The sequence below is a fragment of the Lithobates pipiens genome, unplaced genomic scaffold (assembly GCF_037356315.1).
Source record: "Lithobates pipiens isolate NorthernLeopardFrog02 unplaced genomic scaffold, aLitPip1_a1.2 Scaffold_19, whole genome shotgun sequence".
Classification (NCBI taxonomy): Eukaryota; Metazoa; Chordata; class Amphibia; order Anura; family Ranidae; genus Lithobates; species Lithobates pipiens.
The window spans coordinates 372361129-372382719 of record NW_027507764.1 but is presented as its reverse complement, the minus strand read 5'-3'; the positions used below and the strand labels follow the sequence as shown (position 1 = coordinate 372382719).

Here is a 21591-nt window from a genome sequence, read left to right as displayed (position 1 = left end):
CTTTGGCAGGCGTTACAGGTTAAACACTTTTTGGATACTTTGGGATCGACTGAGGATTATGATCGGCCACTTACTAAGTTTGAAGGATATTGTGAGGAGAAGGAGTCCCTTTCCCATATTATTTCTCCTTTAGAGGATATTGATATAATGAGTTTAGATAAATGGGAAAGGGATCTCGGACAAACCTTTACCTCGGCCCAACGTCAGAAAATCATATATTTGACTTTTAAATCATCTAGATGTGTCAAGATACAAGAATTAAATTACAAAGTATTAATGCGTTGGTATTATACTCCATCACGAATGCATACTTTCTTTCCAGAGTCATCAGATAGATGTTGGAGGTGCGGTAAGGAGAGAGGCACTATTGCCCATATTTTTTGGTACTGCCCAGTAATTACACAGTTTTGGGAAGAGGTTTGGAAAATCTCTCAACTGTTTACTGAATATTATCTTGAGGAAGACCCGGCCTTTTTTCTAATACAATGTATACATATTCCATCAGAGAGATATAAGAACTCAATGGTATGTCATCTGGTGAATGCAGCTAAAAGCTGCATCACCACTTGCTGGAAGGAAACAGGGGAATTTATAGTGCAAGTCTGGGCCCCATGGGAAATATTTTTACAGTCGGAGGAGGGGAAGAGGTTGATTGGAGAGGAAGCTGAGGATTAGACCAACTGGTTGAGTGATGTGAACCTTACCCTTCGTTGGGTCGGGTCGGTTTCCTCCCCTTTTCTCCCTCTTCCCTATCCTCCAACTGCTCCTTCTTTTCCCCTCCCTCCCCTTTTAATTTATTTTTTTCCTCCCTTGAAAAGGGAGAAGGAAGAGGCCCGCTATGGGGAATTGATATTGTATTAATATCGTATTAATATTGTTTTGTTTGTAAAAATGGCAAGAATATATTGTGTTGTTTTTTTATGGTTGTTGCTTAATGGAATATGTGGCTATCAGAAAGTGTTTCATATATGTAATTATCATTAATAACTTACGCTTTGTATCTTTGCAAAGAAATAAAGAATTATATAAAAAAAAAAAAAGACTTTAAAGCGGGAGTCCACCGGGACTCCGCGTTTTTTTTTTTTTTTTTTTTTAAAGCCAGCAGCTACAAATACTGCAGCTGCTGACTTTTAAAATAGTGACACTTACCTGTCCAGCGCGCCCGCGATGTCGGCACCCGAAGCCGATCTCTAGATCGTCTCGAGTGCTGCCGCCGCCATCTTGGGTATGGGAATCAGGAAATGGAGCCTTTCGGCTTAATTTCCCGGTTCCCTACTGCGCATGCGCGAGTTGCGCTGTGCAATAAGGACGGTCCCCGCTGCCTCTGGGATCTGTGTGTTTCCCAGCAGGCAGCGGGGCACTTGCGGAAAGGGGCGGGCACTTGCGGAAAGGGGCGTAATCTACGCCCCTTTCCGCAGAGAGCTATCCCGGAAGTGGGTGCAGAATACCTGTACTGTACAGGTATCTGCACCCCCCTCCCCCCTGAAAGGTGCCAATTGTGGCGCCGGAGGGGGGGAGGGTTCCGATGAGCGGAGGTCCACTTTAGGGTGGACCTTCGCTTTAAGCACAACAGTGATTGCATTTTTTACTAGTACCTCTGCTTTGTAGCTTAGGACTATGTCTCCTCATAAGAGGGTCTCAGGGGGAGGTAACAAGGGCACTGGTAAATCACCGCCTAGGTCTGGGGGTTCTAAAAATGCCTGTAGGTTACCATCCCCCCCTGCAAGACTGGAGCCAGCCTCACAGGATGGGTCAGTGCCCCTGTCAGGTTTTGCAGCCTCTCCTAATATTTCAGCCCCGGTATAAGTCACTGAGGACTCCCTTAGGGCTACATTGGAGGGTTTTGAAGGGAGAATCATGAATTTTATTTCAGCTTCCCTAAAAGATAGCAGGAAAAAGGGGTAGATCCCCTCTCTCTGCTGAGATTCCTCTTTCAGATGACACTTCTGACAATGAGGAGAGATCCCTATCTTGGGACAGGGATCTTGAGCAGTCGGATGAATCAGAGGAAGAGGAGAGAGTCCCCTCCTCCCAGGCGCTCAGAAAACAGGTGCAGTATTATACTGAACTGGTGCGTACCACATTCAGAATGCCTGCTGCTGAGGTCGCTACGTCCTCTGTTTCTTCCCTGGGAGTCAGGAAAATCCCACAGACTTCCTTTTCCTTTCCAATTCATCCCTTAATTGATAAATTGTTGTATGAGGATTGGGGACATCCCGATAAACTGTTTGCTCCTCCTAAAAGGTTTTCTATGCTTTATCCTCTGGAGGAAAGTTTCACCAAGAAATGGGGGGGTCCCATCGATGCGGCTGTTTCTTGCGTGAATAGAAACCTGACCTGTCCTTTGGATAATGCTCAGGTATTTAAAGATCCACCTGATTAGAAGCTGGAAACATTATTAAAAGCCTCCTTTTCCATGACTGGCGCTGTAGTGCAACCTACAGTCGCAGCTGTGGGGTTGTGTCAGTTCCTCAAGGAACAGGTTAAGCAGATGCTTGGCCTCCTTCCCAGTGAGGAAGTGGAGAATTATGCAGAAATACCTCAAATTCTGTGTTTCATGATTGATGCGATTTTGGATTCTGTCCAACAAGCATCTCATTTGTCTCTCCTGTTGGTACACATGCGAAGGGCCCTATGGCTAAAGAATTGGGCAGCTGAGCTATCTTGCAAGAAGCATTTGATTGGGTTCCCGTTTAAAGGGGAACGTTTGTTTGGAGAAGAATTAGACAAATTCGTCCAAAAAATGTCAGGGGGTAAATCTACTCTCCTTCCAGTCAAAAGGAGCAAACGTCCATCATTTAGGCGTTCTCTCTCTCCCGGAGCATCAAGCTCTAAGCAGTGGCGACGGCCTTCTCAACCCCCCTCTACAGGAAAGGCTCAAGGCTGGGCCCAGGGGCAGAAGAAATCCTGGGGGCGAAAGCCTGCCAAGCAGAGCCCAAAAGCTTCCTTGTGAAGGGGCGCCCCTGCTCGGCCGAGTGGGGGGAAGGCTCCTGCAGTTTGCGGAAGCCTGGCGGGAAGAGATCTGGGACAAGTGGGTGGTCTCTTCGGTATCTCTGGGCTACAAGCTGGAGTTTCAGGAGATTCCACCTTCTCGCTTTCTAAGGTCAAGGATCCCCAGGGACCCAGTAAAGAGAAGACCGCTATTTCTGGCCTTAGATCACTTACTATCCCAGGGGGTGATAGTAGAAGTGGACCCAAAAGAACAGGGTTCAGGGTTTTACTCGAATCTCTTCACCGTTCCAAAGCCAAATGGAAGTGTCAGACCTATCCTGGATCTGAAGGATCTGAACTGGTTTTTACGCATCCGGTCCTTCCAAATGCAGTCAATTCACACTGTGATCTCCTCCCTGCAAGGGCTAAGAGTTTATGGCATCAATAGACATCAAAGATGCATATCTCCATGTGGCAATTTTTCCCGCACACCAAAAGTATCTAAGGTTTGCGGTAGAACGGCGCCATTTTCAATTTGTGGCCTTCCCGTTCGGGCTTGCTACGGCCCCTCGAGTCTTCACAAAGATTCTAGACCCTCTCTTGGCAAACCTAAGAGGTCAGGGTATAGCCGTCATGGCTTATCTAGACGATTTACTTCTCATAGAGAAAACAGTAGCACTCCTGAACCGCAGTGATACCAGAACGCTAGAACACCTGGAACGCCTAGGTTGGATTATAAACCTAGAAAAGTCGTCCCTACAACCTGCTACCAGGTTGGAATACCTGGGTATGGTTATGGACACCGCTCAGGGCAAGGTGTTTCTACCAAGGCCAATAGCCTTGGCCATTGGGGATCTGGTGCACCTAATTCTGGGCAGAAGATCTTCCCCCAGTCGGTTGTGCATGAGACTGTTAGGGAAAATGGTTGCCTCCTTCGAGGCCGTTCCATTCGCCCAGTTCCACTCAAGGCCTCTGCAAAGATGCATCCTTGCGGCTTGGAACAGGAAGCCCCAGTCCTTGGATCTTCCTATGCGTCTATCCCCAGGGACTCGCAAGAGTCTCGTCTGGTGGTTACAAACCGAGAATTTGCTGAAAGGCAAATCTTTTCTTCCTCTTCCATGGAAGATTATTACGACAGATGCCAGCCTGACAGGCTGGGGAGCAGTGTTGGAGGAGACGTGCTCGCAAGGGAAATGGTCTGCGATCGAGAAGCTATTGCCCATAAATGTCTTGGAGTTGCAGTTTATATGGCTCTCATAAACTGGTCTTTTAGACTACGGGGTCTCCCTGTTCTGGTTCAGTCCAACAATGCCACAGCAGTGGCCTATATCAATCACCAGGGCGGTACCAGGAGTCTGGTTGTGCAAAAAGAGGTGAATCGCATACTTGTCTGGGCAGAAAGGCATGTTCCATGCCTTTCTGCAGTCTTCATTCCAGGAGAGGAAAATTGGCAGGCGGATTTTCTGAGCCGCCAGCAGTTGTGCCCAGGAAAATGGGCTCTGCACCCGACGTGTTTTGGAACATATGTCGCAGGTGGGGTACTCCAGACGTAGATCTGTTTGCGTCCAGGTTCAACAGAAAACTGGACAAATTTGTGTCAAGGACAAGAGATACACTCGCTCAGGGGTCAGATGCTCTGACAGTTCCCTGGGATCAGTACAATTTGATTTATGCCTTCCCCCCGTGCCCGCTTCTGTCGTGGTTCCTGGGAAGAGTCAAGAGAGAAACAAAGTCGGTTCTTTTGGTAGCCCCGGCTTGGCCCAGGCGACTGTGGTACGCAGAGATCATGAAGTTGGCAGTAGGCAGGCCAGATCTGCTCTCACAGGGTCCAATTTACCATCCTGCTTTACACAGTCTGAATTTGATGGTTTGGCTGCTGAGACCCACATTCTGAGAGACCGTGGGCTTTCGGGGCCAGTCCTTTCTACTCTGGTCAATGCCAGAAAGCCGGCCTCCAGGCTTATTTACTACAAAATCTGGAGGGCATATGTTTCCTGGTGTGAACTCAGGGAATGGCATCCTAGAAAGTATGTCATTAGCAGGATTTTGGCCTTCCTCAAGTCAGGCCTAGAAATGAATTTGGCCGTAAGCACTATCAAGGTGCAGATTTCGTCCTTGTCAGTGTTTTTTCAGAAGCCACTTGCATCGCATTCTCTGGTGCGGGCTTTCATCCAGGGGGCTATGCGGATAAGGCCGCCAGTCAAACCTCCGGTATGCCCATGGGATCTGAATTTAGTTCTCTCGGCTTTGCAGGGGCAACTTTTTGAACCTTTGCATCAGGCTTCGTTAGTTCTTTTGACTAAAAAATTGGTTTTCTTGGTGGCCATATCCACGGCTAGAAGAGTGTCAGAACTAGCAGCTCTCTCCAGCAAAGAGCCGTATCTAATTATTCATAAGGACCGGGTGGTAATGCGTCCCAACAGGTCCTTTCTGCCTATGGTGGTTTCAGGATTCCATTTGAATCAAGATGTAATCCCACCATCCTTTTTTCCAGACCCACAGTCCGCAGAAGAAGAATCTTTGCACACTTTGGATGTGGTTAGGGCAATCAGTATCTATCTTCAGGCAACTGCTCAGATAAGGAAAACTGATTGCTTATTTATTTTGCCAGAAGGCCCTAGGAAGGGCCAGGCGGCATCAAAATCCACTCTCTCAAGGTGGATTAGACAGATTATTTCTCAGGCCTATAGTGTTAAAGGGGAAATCCCTCCTTTTCAAGTGAAAGCGCACTCAACTAGGGCTGTAAGTGCTTCTTGGGCAGTGCATCACCAGGCCTCCCTGGCTCACATCTGTAAGGCTGCAACTTGGCCATCAGTCCACGCATTCACCAGATTCTATCAGGTGGATGTCAGAGGGCAAGAGGATATCGCCTTTGGGCGCAGTGTACTGCAGGCTGCAGTTTAGGTCCTCTGGTCCATGGCGGTCTATAATTATGATCTGTGTCTCCCTCCCCTCAATCTGAGCATTGCTTTGGGACATCCCACTATGTAATGAAGCTCCTGTGTCCCGTGATGTATGATCAAGAAAATAGGATTTTTATATACAGCTTACCTGTAAAATCCTTTTCTTGAGAGTACATCACGGGACACAAGGCTCCCGCCCCTCTTGGGTTTTATGTGGTTTCCTATTGCTTTGCTACAAAACTGAGGTGCCTCCCATATGGGAGGGGTTATATAGGGGAGGAATTCTCCTTAATTGGGGGTTAACCAGTGTCCAATCACCAGAGGTGCCTATATAACCACTATGTAATGAAGCTCCTGTGTCCCGTGATGTACTCTCAAGAAAAGGATTTTACAGGTAAGCTGTATATAAAAATCCTATTTTTGAAGTGTTTGTGCATATGAGCGTATCATTTTTATTTATTTTTTTTGGTAAGCGAGTGGATCTTGGGTGGGAGTTCCCACACTTTTTTCCCCAGGACTTGACTCCTGATTCAGATTTGGACCATATCTTGAAAATATCTATTTTCAAAAATAGTCCTTGATCTGATATCGGGGGTGAGTTTCTGGAGAGATTCAGACTTTTTATTTTAGGTATCAAATTAATAAAATCTGTCTTTACAAAGATGAAAAATATTTTAAAACAAAAACACTGATTTACTGATGTCAATATACTTTGCATGACCAATTTATAATTGTAATTACATCTCTTGTTGCAAATTTGCATATAAGAATTTCTCAAAATCACAGATAAAGTAGAGAATGGAATGCATCATTAATCTATAAGATGTGTCAGATGATTGAAATAATGATAATGTTATAACACATGTGCCTGCCAGAGGGGTAGATACAGGTGATTTTATAGAGGTGATAAAGGTGGTATGACCAAGCTGATGTTTGGCATAATGCTGTTATGTCAAAAACTCCTGCTGACATTATGCTGACTTACAAGCTGTCTGCCACTTCTTCCCGGCGGACACGTTTTTGGCGTCTCAATGACAGCTTGCTACAGCGACCTGAGATACTGGAAGAGGTGACTAGGGAGCTTACTCTTTGCTTTCAGACGAACACGACGGCTGACTCCTCCCCGGGGGCGGTGTGGGAAGCACACAAAACGGTTATTCGGGGTGTCCTGATTAAACACGGCTCGCGCATCAAAAAAGAGACTGGGAAACAATTGGACTCGCTTCTGGCCAAACTCCAGGTTCTGGAGTCGAAACACAAGGCCTCCCTGGATCCATCCGTGGAGGCTGAACTTTCCTCTCTTCGAAGCCAGGTCAATGACCTCCTTGGCTACAAAGCCAAGGCGGCGTTACAAAAATGCAGACTCGTGGCCTATGAATCGGGTAATAAGTGCGGGCGTATTCTGGAGCGGGCGGTCCGATACATTAAGACACAGACCTATGTCCCTCGAATTAGGTCGGAAGCGAATGTGGATGTCGGCCTCCCGCATCAGATAGCGGCTGCATTCAAAAACTTTTACAATACCCTCTACAATCTACCACCCCCTCCGGGAGGACGACCTCTGATGGAGGCGTATGTGAGTTCTAGTCAGATCCCCACATTATCACCTGACAGTGTAGCTGAATTGGAGGCCCCGATAACTCCTGAGGAGTTGGAGTCGGCGCTTAACACGGCTAAACCTGGGAGGGCGCCTGGACCGGATGGCTTCACCCTCCCGTATTATAAGACGTTATTCCCCATCCTTAGCCCTCATATGGTGACCTTTTTTAATGACATAGGGAACACGGCCACCTTCGTCACTGATACTACTCGGGCCCATATCACGGTCATCCCCAAAGAAGGCAAAGACCCCTTGGCCTGTAGTAGCTACAGACCAATCTCATTGTTAAATACGGATCTTAAATTATTCACCAAGATATTAGCAACACGATTGGCCAGACATGTGCAGTCCCTAGTCCATCAGGATCAGGTGGGCTTCATTCCCACGAGGGAAGCCAGAGACAGCACAACCAAGGTATTGAATCTGATCCACGTTGCGAACCAGGGCCCCACTCCTTCCATTTTCCTTAATACAGACGCTGAAAAAGCCTTCGACAGGGTTAACTGGGAGTATATGTCCACTGTCCTCCACCACATAGGCTTAGGTGAGAAAATGCTTAGGTGGATAGCCCAATTATACGCTACCCCGACGGCACAAATTAAGGTGAATGGGATACTGTCGGAGCCCCTGCTGATTAAAAATGGAACCAGGCAGGGCTGCCCGTTGTCGCCGCTTCTTTTTGCCCTTTCCTTGGAGCCCTTTCTATGTAGAGTTAGGAATAACCCCGATATCCAAGGCATAGTTGCGGGTGATGCTCACTTCAAGGTCTCTGCGTATGCGGATGACTTGCTGTTCTCCCTCTCCAATCCAGTGATATCCCTCCCGAATCTCCTCCGGGAATTCGAGGAATACGGGCAAGTCTCTAACCTAAAGATTAACTACACTAAATCGGAAGCCATGGGAGTGGCACTGTCGCAAGCGACCATGCAGGGGCTTCGGTCCAGCTTTAATTTTAAATGGACGTCCACGGCGCTGTCGTACCTGGGGACTTTTGTCCCGGCAAATCTAAATCACGTCTTTAAACTCAATTTCCCTCCCCTGCTGACCAGAACCAGGACTCTTCTGGAATCCTGGAATAAAGGCCTTCATTCATGGTTTGGCAGGTGTAACCTGCTTAAGATGTGCATCCTGCCCAAATTTTTATATCTGCTGCAGGCACTCCCTATTTCGGTACCCACGTCATATTTTCGACAGGTTCACGGTTTGTTTACTGGCTTTATTTGGGCATATAGGAAGCAGAGATTGGCCCGGAATTTACTCTCCATGCCCAAACCCTTCGGCGGCCTTGCCGTTCCTGATGTAAAGAAATACTATCAGACGGTACACCTCGGTAGAATTGTAGACTGGTGCCGGCACCGGGATCTGAAGCTGTGGATCCGGTTGGAGCAGGCCCAGGTCCGGGTGCCGTTATCAGGGGCTGCCTGGTGTTATAGACACCTCCCGGCCCACATGAAGAGGCATCCCCTGATAGGGACGACGCTACGGGTGGGGTCACAGATTTGCTCAAAGGGGTCGCTATCCACGCCTAACTCCCCGCTATTTCCTATTATGGGGAACCCACAATTCTCCCCTGGTATGGACCCCCATCTTCTGCAGGCCATGTCCAGTAGCGGGTGCACACAAGCACGATGTTTCCGGACAGGTGGGGACTGGCCGTCTATAGAGGCGCTCTGTAATTCATCGGGACCCTATAAAATAGCCTTCTGGACTGCTGTCCAACTTAGACACTTTTTTCGAACCCTCCCATCCCCCCTCCGATTTGACGGACTGTTGACTGCCTTTGAGGAATGTTGCTCTGGCAACGGGGTGCTTCCAAGAACGCTGTCCACAATGTACAATCTCCTTATCACACCCGGGGATGATGCTCATTTGACCTTCCTGACAAAATGGGAGAGGGACTTGAACTGTACGTTTACTCCGAGCCAGACTCAAAACATTGTAGCATTGGCCCTGAAATCTACCATCTGTACGACCATACAGGAAACGAACTATAAAATCCTGACGAGATGGTACTTAACTCCTCAGGCTTTGCATTCTTTCTATCCGACCACCTCTGCGCTTTGTTGGAGATGCGGACTGGAACAGGGCACTTTGTTGCATGTGTTTTGGTCATGTTCGAAGTTGTCTCACTTTTGGTCCACTGTTAGGACCGTTATTCAAAAATTTACGGAGTATAATGTCCCCAATGACCCGGCCTTCTTCCTCCTGCACGTGAACGCCATGTCCACTAAAAAGTACAAAAAATCCATTCTATGTCCTCTGGTGAATGCCGCAAGAGCATGTATACCGCTCCACTGGAAAAGCCAGGCCCCTCCATCGGTGGCGTCCTGGGTTCGTAAGGTGGAGGAAATTAGTAGACTGGAGGACCTGGTGCTTACGGGGAGGCAACAGCAGGAAAGATTTAGGAAAACATGGGCACTCTGGCACCAATTTATCTTCTCGCCCGAAGGGGTATCTCTGAGGACCTTGTAATATGTTCGGCGATATATACTGCATGGGGGGTAGGGCAGTCCTGAATCAACCAGAAATCCCCCCCTCCCCCCCCTCACCTCACCCCCCCCTCTCCTTCCCCCCCCCCTCTCCTTCCCCCCCCCTCACCTCACCCCCCTCTCCTTCCCCTCTCAGTCTTCCCCGTCAGTGTCCCTTCCCCTACCCTTAATGGTCTCTGCCTTGGTACTGGGTTTTTACCGGGGTATCGAGGTTCTGATGAGAGCCGGAGATGGGGGAACTGAAGGGATCTAGGCTCCCAAACACGCTTCGGCATTGGAGGTGTTATGGATGGGCCATGTACAATGTTTTTTATGATCCTGTCTCTCCCGTGAACTCGGCAATATGTTTGATGTATGTTTCCCTTTTCCTCCCTCCCCTTTTCTTTTGTATCCCACTTCTATGTTGTATTACATGTCCATGCCCATGTTGGGCATTGTTTGAAAATTAATAAAATTTATATTTGAAAAAAAAAAAAAAACTCCTGCTGTACCTTTAGCAATTGACCCCTAATCCTCTCAATAGATTCATGCTCAAGGTCTGTGTTCTAAGCAGCAGTGCAGCACTGTGTGTGTCGCCTTGTCATTTGAGATGCCTGGATTTTCAATGCAAAGCTGTACAACTCACCCATGTAACTGATAGCAGCTTGTATCTTGTATCATTTGCCTGTGAAGCTGATATGCTCTGGTATGCTATGGCACGTCAGATAACAGTTCTAGGACTTTTCATACCTTGCCTGTTATATCGTACAATATGAAAGCATCTATTTTAACAGTAAGTTTTAATACAAAAATAATTTATTGCATCTAATCCGTAATTATTTTCTATTTTTTCTAGTATGGAACAAAGAGCCAACACTCTGCTACATATCACAGCCTCAGATGTTGCAAGTTTAAAAGAAGGGGTAAATTTATTGAGGAATAAAGAAACTGGTAAAAATGTCATTGTATTTAAAAACGAGGATGAGTTCCGAGCTTGTAAAAACCTATGTAAACACCAAGGAGGAACGTTCATAAAGGATATTGAGGACCTAGATAGCAGGTAAATACTCTCTCATTCATATTATATTACACAGAAATTGCATGTTATACGAGCACTGTTGCTTATTTTCTGGTTTTGTATTCGTTCAGAATGACACTTAGTTTTAAAGGGGTTGTAAAGTCTCCAGGTTTTTCACCTTAATGCATTCTATGCATTAAGGTGAAAAACCTTCTGTGCTGCAGCTGCCCCCAGAGTCCCCACTTTTTCTTACCTGGGCCTGTCCGTTCTAGCGATGTGCACGAGCTCAGTGACTCCAGCAGCTGTCTCTGTCCTCGTTGGATAGATTAATAGCATCAAGAGTCATTGGCTTCTGCTGCTGTCAACCAAATCAAGTGACACAGGAACGGGGGGCGGGGCCAAATCCTGCTGTCTATGTCAATGGACGCAGCAGTGGGACTCGGAGTGTGCCCACATGGGTGCCTCCATGGAAAGTGGCTCTCCGTGGGGGCACCAGATGAAAAGGAGGAGCCAGGAGTGCAGTCCTGGCACCCCAGAAGAGGATCAAGGCTGTGCTGTGCAAAACCCTTGCATAGAGCAGGTATTAATAACATGTTGTTATTTTTTTATTTTTTTAAAACAAACCTTTACAATCGCTTTAAAATAACTTTTTCTGCTTATGCATTTTTACACAGGTTTTACAGGATTTATAATGAGCCAACAGTTTGTGCAGCACTTTTCAAAATAAGGGAAAGAGTAAAGTTACAGTACAATTCAGTACATGAGGGTAATGCTTAGTACACACGATCATAAAATCAGAGGACAAAAATCACTTTCAAAGCGATAGTACGATACTCTGTTCGTTAATACACAGCGTTTGAGAGCCGATCACGACAGTTTATCCAACAATTTTTGAAGGGACAAGCACAAATTTTTTTCTCGTACAATTAATCAGCACAGTTTTCGTTCGGAAAAAAAAAACAGAAGATCAAGACCACGCATACTCTGAAACAAAAGAATACATTACCATACAATACAACACATTCCATCACTTCCCAAGTTGTATTCTGCCATACGAGAATTTTCATAACTTTAGTAAACTCTATACTTTCGATATGAGACTAGCATGTAACAAAAAAAAGAGAATCGATTGTCCAATAATCTCATTGTGCTTATGAGGCATTAAGAGAGCATTGCTTGTGAGAACTCACAACCTAATATAAATTTTTTTGTTGTAAAAACAAATACATGAATACATTTTCCTAAGCACTCTGGGCTAGTTTACCCACTTAAGGGCCGAACCTCTTTGGGAGATTTGTTGTTTACAAGTTAAAAACTGTTTTTTTTTGCTCTAAAATTACTTAGAACCCCCCAATTTTTTTTGTTATACTGTGAAAGATAATGTTACACCAAGTAAATTAATACCCAACATGTCATGCTTCAAAATTGCACCCGCTCATGGAATGGTGACAAACTTTTACCCTTAAAAATCTCCATAGGCAACGTTTAAAAAATTCTACAGGTTGCATGTTTTGAGTTACAGTGGAGACCTAGGGCTCAAATTATTGCTCTCGCTCTACCAATTGCTCTCGCTCTACCACACTTCACCGTATTCATATGCGGTCGCTACCACATATCAGTTCGCTTCTGCACGCGAGCTCAGTGGGACAGGGCACGTTTAAAAAAAATAAAAATGTTTTTTCTTTTTACCTTTTATTTTTACACTGTACTTTAAAAAAAATGGTATCACTTTTATTCCTATTGCAAACATCCCTTATAATAGAAAAAAAGCATGACAGGACCTCTTAAATATGAGATCTGGGGTCAAAAAAACCTCAGATCTCATATTTACACTAAAATGCAATAAAAAAAAAGAAAAAATTGGGCATTTGAAAAAATAAAATAAAATGGCCCTTTAAGAGCTATGGGCGGAAGTGACTTTTTGACGTCGCTTCTGCCCTGCAATGATATGGAGATGGGTGGGGGCCATCTTCCCCTCACTTGTCTCCATGTCTAGCCAGAAGGACCCGAGGGCACTGGAGCGAGGGGGGGGGGGGGGGCGAGAGTAATATTTCTCCTGGGAATATTTTTTTCCCGGGAGGGTTTACAACCACTTTAAAGACCACAAAAGAGACACTGAAGCCACAGCTCCTTTTACTTTATTTTTCCTGGCAGCTTTCTAATGGACCTGCTAGCTTTCTAATGTAAACAAACAGGAGGTGATTTGTGAGCCATTGCAAACCCACCGAAACCCACCTTGAGTATCTGCTGTAATATTTAAAGATTTAAGCGTATGTAAAGCTAAAATTTTTTTTTTCTAGTTTTAACTTTTAAAGTAAGGGAAGGATAAAACCTGTGTCAAGTTTTTTATTTTTTTATAGCTGTCCATTTTCCACTGGATTTCCCTTCACTTCTTGTCCTGAAGATGCAACAGGAAATGAGAGGAAAGCTCTCCAAAGAATTCCTATCTTAGAGAGTTGTCATAGGAACACATGTCCCTATAAGAGGATTTCATGTGACAGCATTTGCCACTTGGCTCCTGTAACCTCACCTTGCTTGCTATTGTAAGCAGCCCATAAATAGCAGCACTTTCTGTTACTCAGTGGACTCGCTCCCTGGATGTATTGATAACACTGTGATTTTGACTACCGTGTATCGAACCTCTGCCTGAATTCTTGACCATTCTCCAGCCTGCTAATTTGATACTTAACCACCAGCTCATGTATGACCTCCGCCTGCCTGACCATTCTTTGGATTTCGATTCTGTACTGATTTGCCTGATCTGTTGCCAACTTGACCTACCTGACTATGTTTTCGTCTGAATCCTCAGCACACAAGCTCCACTTTGGACATTGCCTACCACAGGTACCTTACAGTCCCTGACTGTTAGTGCTGTGCCAAGCATTAATCAAAACAGGAGCATGAAAATGTTTGTAGCCTGGTTGTCACCTGTTACAATAGATTACTGACACAAAAAAGTATACAGATTAGGAAAGTTAAATGAAAGTCCTTTAAATTGTTACCTGCATACTTTAAGCTTAGTGACTTAAAGCGATTGTAAAGTCTTGTTTTTTTTAAAAAATAACAAACATGTTATACTTAACTGTGAAGGTGAAATACCTACTTGTGGGGTCAATAATAGCGGTGAGTGCGTTTCTTATGGGGCACTGTTTTCTAAGAAGCGCAGAACAATTTGAAGGAGCACATTGTCACTTTATTGGACTTTTTTTATACACCAGTGTTTAAGGATGGTATATGCATATTTCTGAACCCAGTTTGACAGCTATAATGAGAGCAGCGCCATATCTTTCCCCTCTTTTTTACACAATTTCCATTTAAATGGACTTCAAAGCACCTAAAATACTTAGGGATCTTTCTCACACCTGACGTTGGAGAAATTTTCACTGCCAATTTCCTACATTCCTGGATCAATTAGATGGCATATCACTGAATTGTCTGCAAAATTGCTGTCCTGGTTCAGAAGGAACAGTGCGCTCAAGATTAATGTGCTCCTTTATACTTATTACACCTCCTCTTAGACCTCTTCCAAGCCTTGCTGTTATCTATCCCAGTATCTTTTCTTAAACATATTAGGAGGGATTTCTGAAGATTGCTGTGGGCTGGTAAAGCATGGCATTGCTGTGGACTGGTAAAACGTGGCATTGGTTTACCTAATGTGCACAAATACCACAGAGTGGTGCATATAACTATGATTTTAAAATGGTTTACTCCAGTGTCAGGGAAAAGGTGGGAACACTTTGAACAATTCTTTCTGGAATCCTTACTGGGAGGCCTCCTGTGGCTCCACCAAGATGTACTACCTCACCTGTTCAACCATCCGACAACTGGGGTTACATTAACGCTGATAAGGCTTAATAAATAGTCGATCTTGTCAGATTCGACTCTGTTGGGAATAAGGTACGGTTCCAACTGGTGCAATGAGGGAAACCCTGTGAATTGACTGCAGGTACACACATCGCACCTGACGCGCAGGCAGATCACACTGATTTTCCTCAGAATTACAGGATAAGTCATTTCACTGCACTCTTCAAGAGCACTAGTTTCAGGTATTACACTTTCACAGTGAGGGATACTGGTCAGGGCCGTCTTTAATATTGATTGGACCCTGGGCAAACATTTTAATGCCCCCCCCCAGCTAGACTGAAAATGAGTTTACTGCAGCAGATCATGTAGCGATTGTGATTGACTGATAGAGGTTACAGCACATCATTTCCGCTTGCTGATTGTTGGTTGCTAGAGGTTACAAAACATTACTGCTCATTAATTGGTTTCTAGAGGTTACTGCAAATCATTATTGCTCACTGATTGGTTGCTAGAGGTTACTGCACATCATAACCTCTGAATCAAATTGCGGGTGTGGCTAAACTGCACTAGCATTGAGGGGTGCACTATGTACAGAGTGCATAGTTGAAAGGTGTGCTACATATACACAGGGTTGAAGGGTGCACTATGTAGAGAATGCAGCATTCAGGGGTATGCTATGTACAGAGTGCAGGGATGCGCTATTTACAGAGTAAAGGCTTGGGGGGTGCTAGGTGCAGAGTGCAAGGTTGAGGGGTGCGCTATGTGCAGAATGCAGGGTTGAGGGGAACACTATGTGCAGAGTGCAGGGTTCATGGGTGTGCTACATACAGAGTGCAGGGACAGGGGTGAGCTATGTACAGAGTGCAGGGTTAAGGGGTGCACTAGGTGCAGGGGGTGAGGTGGGTGCAGAGTGCAAGGGTGAGGTGGGTGCAGAGTACAGGGGGTGAGGTGGGTGCAGAGTGCAGGGGGTGAGGTGGGTTCAGGGTGCAGAGTGCAGGTGGTGAAGGGTGGGTGCAGAGTACAGGGGGTGAGGTGGGTGCAGAGAGGGGGTGAGGTGGGTGCAGGGAGGGGGTGAGGTGGGTGCAGAGTGCAGGGGGTGAGGGGTGGGTGCAGAGTGCAGGGGGGGTGAGGGGTGGGTGCAGAGTGCAGGGGGGGTGAGGGGTGGGTGCAGAGTGCAGGGAGTGGGTGAGGGGTGGGTGCAGAGTGCAGGGAGTGGGTGAGGGGTGGGTACAGAGTGTGTTGTGATTAAAATTGTATTTCTACATACCTGACAAAGACCAGCTAGGTATAATTAAGGCATTTACCACACTTACGAAGCCCTTAGCACTGCAGTACTAAGGAGACAGCATTTTGCTGAACACAAGAAGAGATGAGTCAAGATTGGTGTTCAGGGGTTGTCTGGTTTAATTCTGGGCGGGTCTACAATTTATATGCACCATTATCAGCCAATCATGGCATAGAACATGGGTGTGGTTAATACAGAGGTGTACATTACATATCCTTACATATCATTAATTATGTCATCTGCTTTCATGAGTCACAGTCATATTGTGGCCCAGACATATTGTGACACAATTTCTTTATTTAGACAGTACAAAATAAAACTGCTTATGCAAGCTATATTTTCTTATATGTATGCTTTATAGGACAACTGCTACAGTCTGTAAATACAGAGTTTAAACTAACTAATAGGCTAACCCAAGTTAATCTTATATGAACTTATAAAGATGGAGTCACTCCGGTTCAGAGTGCAGGGGGTGAGGTGGGTGCAGAGTGCAGGGGGGTGAGGGGTGGGTGCAGAGTGCAGGGGGGTGAGGGGAGGGTGCAGAGTGCAGGGGGGTGAGGGGTGGGTGCAGAGTGCAGGGGGTGAGGTGGGTGCAGAGTGTAGGGATGCATGGCTCTTCTCCCCTCCAGATTCCAGTACAGAGCTGCACATTCCACTCTCCCCCCAAGTACAAGGTAAAACTTTCCTCCCTCAAAGCCCCCCCCCCCCCCCGCCATTCCAGTAAAGAGTTTTCCTCTGTCCCAAATGCTACTCACAGCATGTTGTCCAGTCCCTCAATGTCCGCGCAGCATGCCAGTTTGAGGTAGCTTCCCCTGTGCAGATTCCCCATCCCCCTTCCTCCTCTGCTCTCATAGAGTGTGTGTATCAGAATTATCAGAGCGCCCGCCGGGAGAGGATCACTGTCACTTGGAAATACAGCAGTGCTTCTGTTTTTCCAAGTGACATTAGCAAGTAGCCATCATGCAACCAGCACCTGAAGTGGCCAAACTCCGGGGGGCAGTGCGGGGCGCAAAAGGTGAGCAGCGCAGGGCCCTCAACAATGACAGGGCCCTGGGCAGCTGCCCTTTTTGCCCTGGCCTGATACTGGTGATCATTGCCAGAAGTTCAAGCTCTGTTTGATCCCCCTCACTTTGTGTAAAGTGATTTCACTTTCTGACCCTCAAATGGGGGAAAAGTTATATCTTTCAAAACACACATGGACTTTGAAAAACTGTTCTTATCCATTCCACATGGCCTTTCACAGTCATATTACATTTTTCTAATTACTGTTTCCACAGTGGCTCACCTGGTTTCCATTACCTGCCTCATCAGTCCAGCCTACATCCAGCATTCGGCTATTTAAGCCTTTGTTATCTTTTTTATTCCTTAGGAGACTTTGCCTTGGTCAACATATCCTGAGTGTCTCTGCTGTCTTCCCATTAAAGGCTTTGCCTGGCTGACGTCACTTCTGGTTCCTGATTCTGATCTTCTGCTTCTGACTATGCTGATTCCTGCCTTCCCGATTACCCGTTTTTGCGTCTGAACCCTAGCTTATGTTTTTTTTTATATCACCTATATTTATGTTCACAATTCTGGCAAAACCGTCAAAATAAATTGATAGTAATCAGGTAACAGACAATGAAAAAATAAAAACAAAAAAAGAAAGCAAAGCAACCCAAGTGGGTAATTTATCAACGAACATAACATGAGGCCTGATTGGTCGTCCATAATAGAGGGTGTTAGAGATGGAGGCATCACTAATGCCTCGTACACACGATCAAACAATCCGGGGGAAAAGTCAGTGTGTAGGCTCCGGCGGACTTTTTCTACCCAAAAGTCCGGCAGACTTAGAAAGTAGTTTTGAACTCCAATCTGTCCGTCGGACTCGCATTTCGGCGGACATTCCGGCTGTGTGTGTACCAGTCCGCCGTACTTTTGAAATTAAGGACTTTTCCCGCCCGGAGAAAAGTCCGCTCGTTTTGAGCGCGTCTCCAGATAGCCGGGTCACCTGGTATGGACTTAAAGGGGAACCCCTACGCCGAAAAATCGGTGTGGGGGGTCCCCCCCAGGTCCACATCAGACCCTTATCCGAGCACGCTACCCGGCCGGCCAGGAAAGGGGGTGGGGACAACCGAGCGCCCCCCCTCCTGAGCTGTACCAGGCCGCGTGCCCTCAACATGGGGGGGTGCCTTGGGGAAGGGGGGGTGCCCCCCCACCCCAAAGCACCATGTCCCCATGTTGATGAGGACAAGGGCCTCTTCCCGACAACCCTGGCCGTTGGTTGTCGGGGTCTGCGGGCGGGGGGCTTATCGGAATCCGGGAGCCCCCTTTAATAAGCCCCCCACCCTATGTGAATGAGTATGGGGTACAATGTACCCCTACCCATTCACCTGTGAAAAAAAGTACACAAGAGTTAAAATAGTTTATTGCACAGCTCCAGGGGTCTTCTGTCCATCTTCGGGGGTCCTCATCAACATTGGGACAAGGTGCTTTGGGGTGGGGGGGCGCGCAGCCCCCCCTTCCCCAAGGCACCCCCCCCATGTTGAGGGCATGCGGCCTGGTACGGCTCAGGAGGGGGGGCGCTCGCTCGTCCCCACCCCCTTTCCTAGCTGGCCGGGTAGCGTGCTCGGATAAGGGTCTGATGTGGACCTGGGGGGGACCCCCCACGGCGATTTTTCGGCGTAGGGGTTCCCCTTTAAATCCATACCAGGTGACGCGTCGCTGGCCCCGGCTACCTGGAGACGCGCTCAAAATGAGCGGACTTTCCTCCGCGTGTGTGGGCGAGTCCGTTCATTTTAAAAGTACGGAGGATAGTCTGGCGAACTTAGTACGCCGTATTAGTTCGCTGAAAAAGTGCCGTGTGTGGGCAAGTAGCTCGTTCAGAAAGTCCGGCGGACAGTCCGGCGGGAAGTCCGCCAGACTAAGTCCGCCGGATAGTCCGCTACGTGTGTACGCGGCATTAGTCATCATGAAAACATGTGGACTATATCACCATTAGTTTGTCTCTGGCCCTGCTATCAAACCTAGAGGTATTAATTAGCAAACACCTCTGATTTAGGCAGAAAAACTTTAGCCCAGAGGGAAGGCATCTTAAGAGATCATAAAAACCAAACAAAAAGAAGAAAAGAAAAGAAGCACTCTATTAAAATGTATGAGCAATAATATATCAAATATTTCAGAGGATCATGTCAAGTCTATAACATTTCTGACAGTTAAACTTTCCCCACCGAGACGGTACCTGTTGGTTGTGTGTTTGTGCAGGCCCTGTCTGCATAATGAATTCAAGTGGCCCAGATACCATAACCTCTATTGTGTCTATCCTTACATGTTGCCATCCACTCCTCAGCAGACCAAATATCGTTCACAAGACTTATCCATTCCAAGCGGCTTAGAACTTGGCTTCTTTTCCAGTAGATGGGGATCAATCTCCTAGCCACATTCAGGAAGTGAGGCAATACCGACTTTCGGTAGTGGCTGATGCCCCCCCGTACACACAAATTCTGACGGGAAAAGTCAGGTCGTATTAGGTTGTCGGAAAATCCGATCGTGTGTGGGCTCTAGCGGGTTTTTTCCATCGGAACTTCCGAATGAAAAAATTTGAGAGCAGGACCTAAAATTTTCCGACAACAAAATCCGATCTGACTTTTTCCGATCGTGTGTATAGAATTCCAATGCACACGCATGCTCAAAATAAGTTTGGGGACAAAAGCTATTGGCTACTGGCCTCTCCGTAGTCCAGTCGTACACGTTGTATGTCACCTAGTTCAGAACGATCGGATTTTCCGACAACTTTGTGCGACTGTGTATATGCAAAACTAGTTTCGGGCAAAATCCGTCGGAAAAAATCTGACGGATTTTGTGGTCGGAATGTCCGACCGTGTGTACAGGGCATGAGAGGAATGGTGGGGACATGAAGGAGGAAACCCATTGGAGAGTCAGGAAGGTCTATGTTCAAGATGAGGTTTATTTGGGTTCTAATGTCCTGTCAATACAGCCGTAACTTAGGGCAATCCCACCAAATGTATAAAAATGAACCCCTATGCCCGCAGTCCCGCCAGCAAGCATCTGAGGAAGCTGGGTATATTTTAGCAAATTTGGTGGGGACCCTATACCATCTAGCCATAACGTTGAACCCATTCTCCTGCATTTTTGTGTCAACAGAACTAGAATGAATAAGGTATAGTTGGTCAAGTTGCAGCTCAATGAACCCATGTTGCAGGTCTCTTTCCCATTCTTGAATGTATGTTGGCTTCCCCTTGGGTCTCAGCCCTAAAAGCATCTCATACAGGACAGATATGGAGTGTGGGATTGGATTGTCAGATATGCACAGCTTCTCAAAAGGAGTAGAAGGGGTAGGGGATAAGGCGTATGGCTTGAGGTAAACCATGTGTAAAATGTTGAAGCTGTTCATATCTCCAATTGTCGAGGGGAAATCTACCAAATTGAGCTCTAAGTTCCTCCAACAGCAGTAATCCCTGGTCTTGGAAGAACCTACCACACGTCACCTCACCATCTACTGTCCAAGTACGGAAGAAAGACGGGTGTTTCCCTGGGGTAAACCAGGGGAAGCCTCCCAGTGGAGCCAGGGGGGAGAACCGAGGGCAAGCTATCCTGACTTGTTTAGGGCATTCCATTACTGCAAAGCATGAACAGTAGCTTGAGAGACAAATGCTGATGAACCTCTATGTGCCCGGGGCAGCCATGGGGCATGGGATAAGTTGCAGCCAGCCAGAAACTTTTCTAAAGATACCCACACCTTAGTGGAAACCCCATGGTGCCAGTCCAATATCCGCTGCAGAGCGATTGCCTCATAATATTTGCATATATCTGGGATGCCCAGGCCTCCCAGCCTCTTAGCTCTCTGTAGGATGCAAAGAGTCAACCAAGGGCTTTGTGCATGTCAGATATATTTCAGGAATGTACTGTTAAGGATTGAAAAAAAAAAGACTTGGGTAAAGAGATAGGCACCATTTTGTGATAGAACAGGATTCGAGGTAACACACTCATCTTTAAAACACTGACTCGGCCCATCCACGAGGAAGTCCCTCTCTCCCAGCTGTGTAAGTCAGCTTTTATAGTGGCGAGTAGCCGGGCGTAGTTACTGTTATAAAGCTTGGAGCAGAGGGGGGTAAGATAGACACCCAGATATTTCAGGTGAGTGTGGCACCAAGTGAAGGAGAAAGAGGACTGCAACTGTGTATGCAAGCTCGATAGAATTTCAGATTTATTATAATTGATTTTGAAATTTGAGAGAAAGCTGAAATTCTGCAATGTATCCATGATGTTGGGAGAGAAATCAAAGGGTCAGCAACATAGAACAGGATATCGTCCGCATAAGCAGAGAGTTTGTGCTCCCCTGGCCCCATGACGAAGACCTTGACATTGGGATTCAAGTGAATTATTTTGAGCAATGGTTGCAGGGTGAGGGCAGAAATGATGGGGGTCAGTGAGCATCCCTGCCTAGTTTTGTTCAGAATAGGGAAGGTGTCTGAAAGGACACCATTCACCTTAACCCAGGCCTCAGGGTGGCTATAGAGTGAGGTTATCCAGGAAAGCATGTTAGGGCCAAGTCCCAGTCTGATCAATACAGCTCAAAGGTATAC

At 46.5% G+C, this 21591-nt stretch overlaps 1 protein-coding gene across 3 annotated transcripts in view; it reads left to right on the top strand.

Moving 5' to 3' along the window:
• The window catches only part of LOC143996967 (cytidine monophosphate-N-acetylneuraminic acid hydroxylase-like), a 399676-nt gene that overhangs the window by 82148 nt on the left and 295937 nt on the right, over positions 1-21591 (top strand). For all 3 annotated transcript variants that reach the window (XM_077492297.1, XM_077492296.1, XM_077492298.1), the window contains exon 2: positions 10759-10962. In XM_077492297.1, coding sequence (XP_077348423.1) covers positions 10760-10962 — 203 coding nt within the window. In that variant the 5' untranslated portion in view covers position 10759. The remainder of the gene's footprint in view (positions 1-10758; positions 10963-21591) is intronic.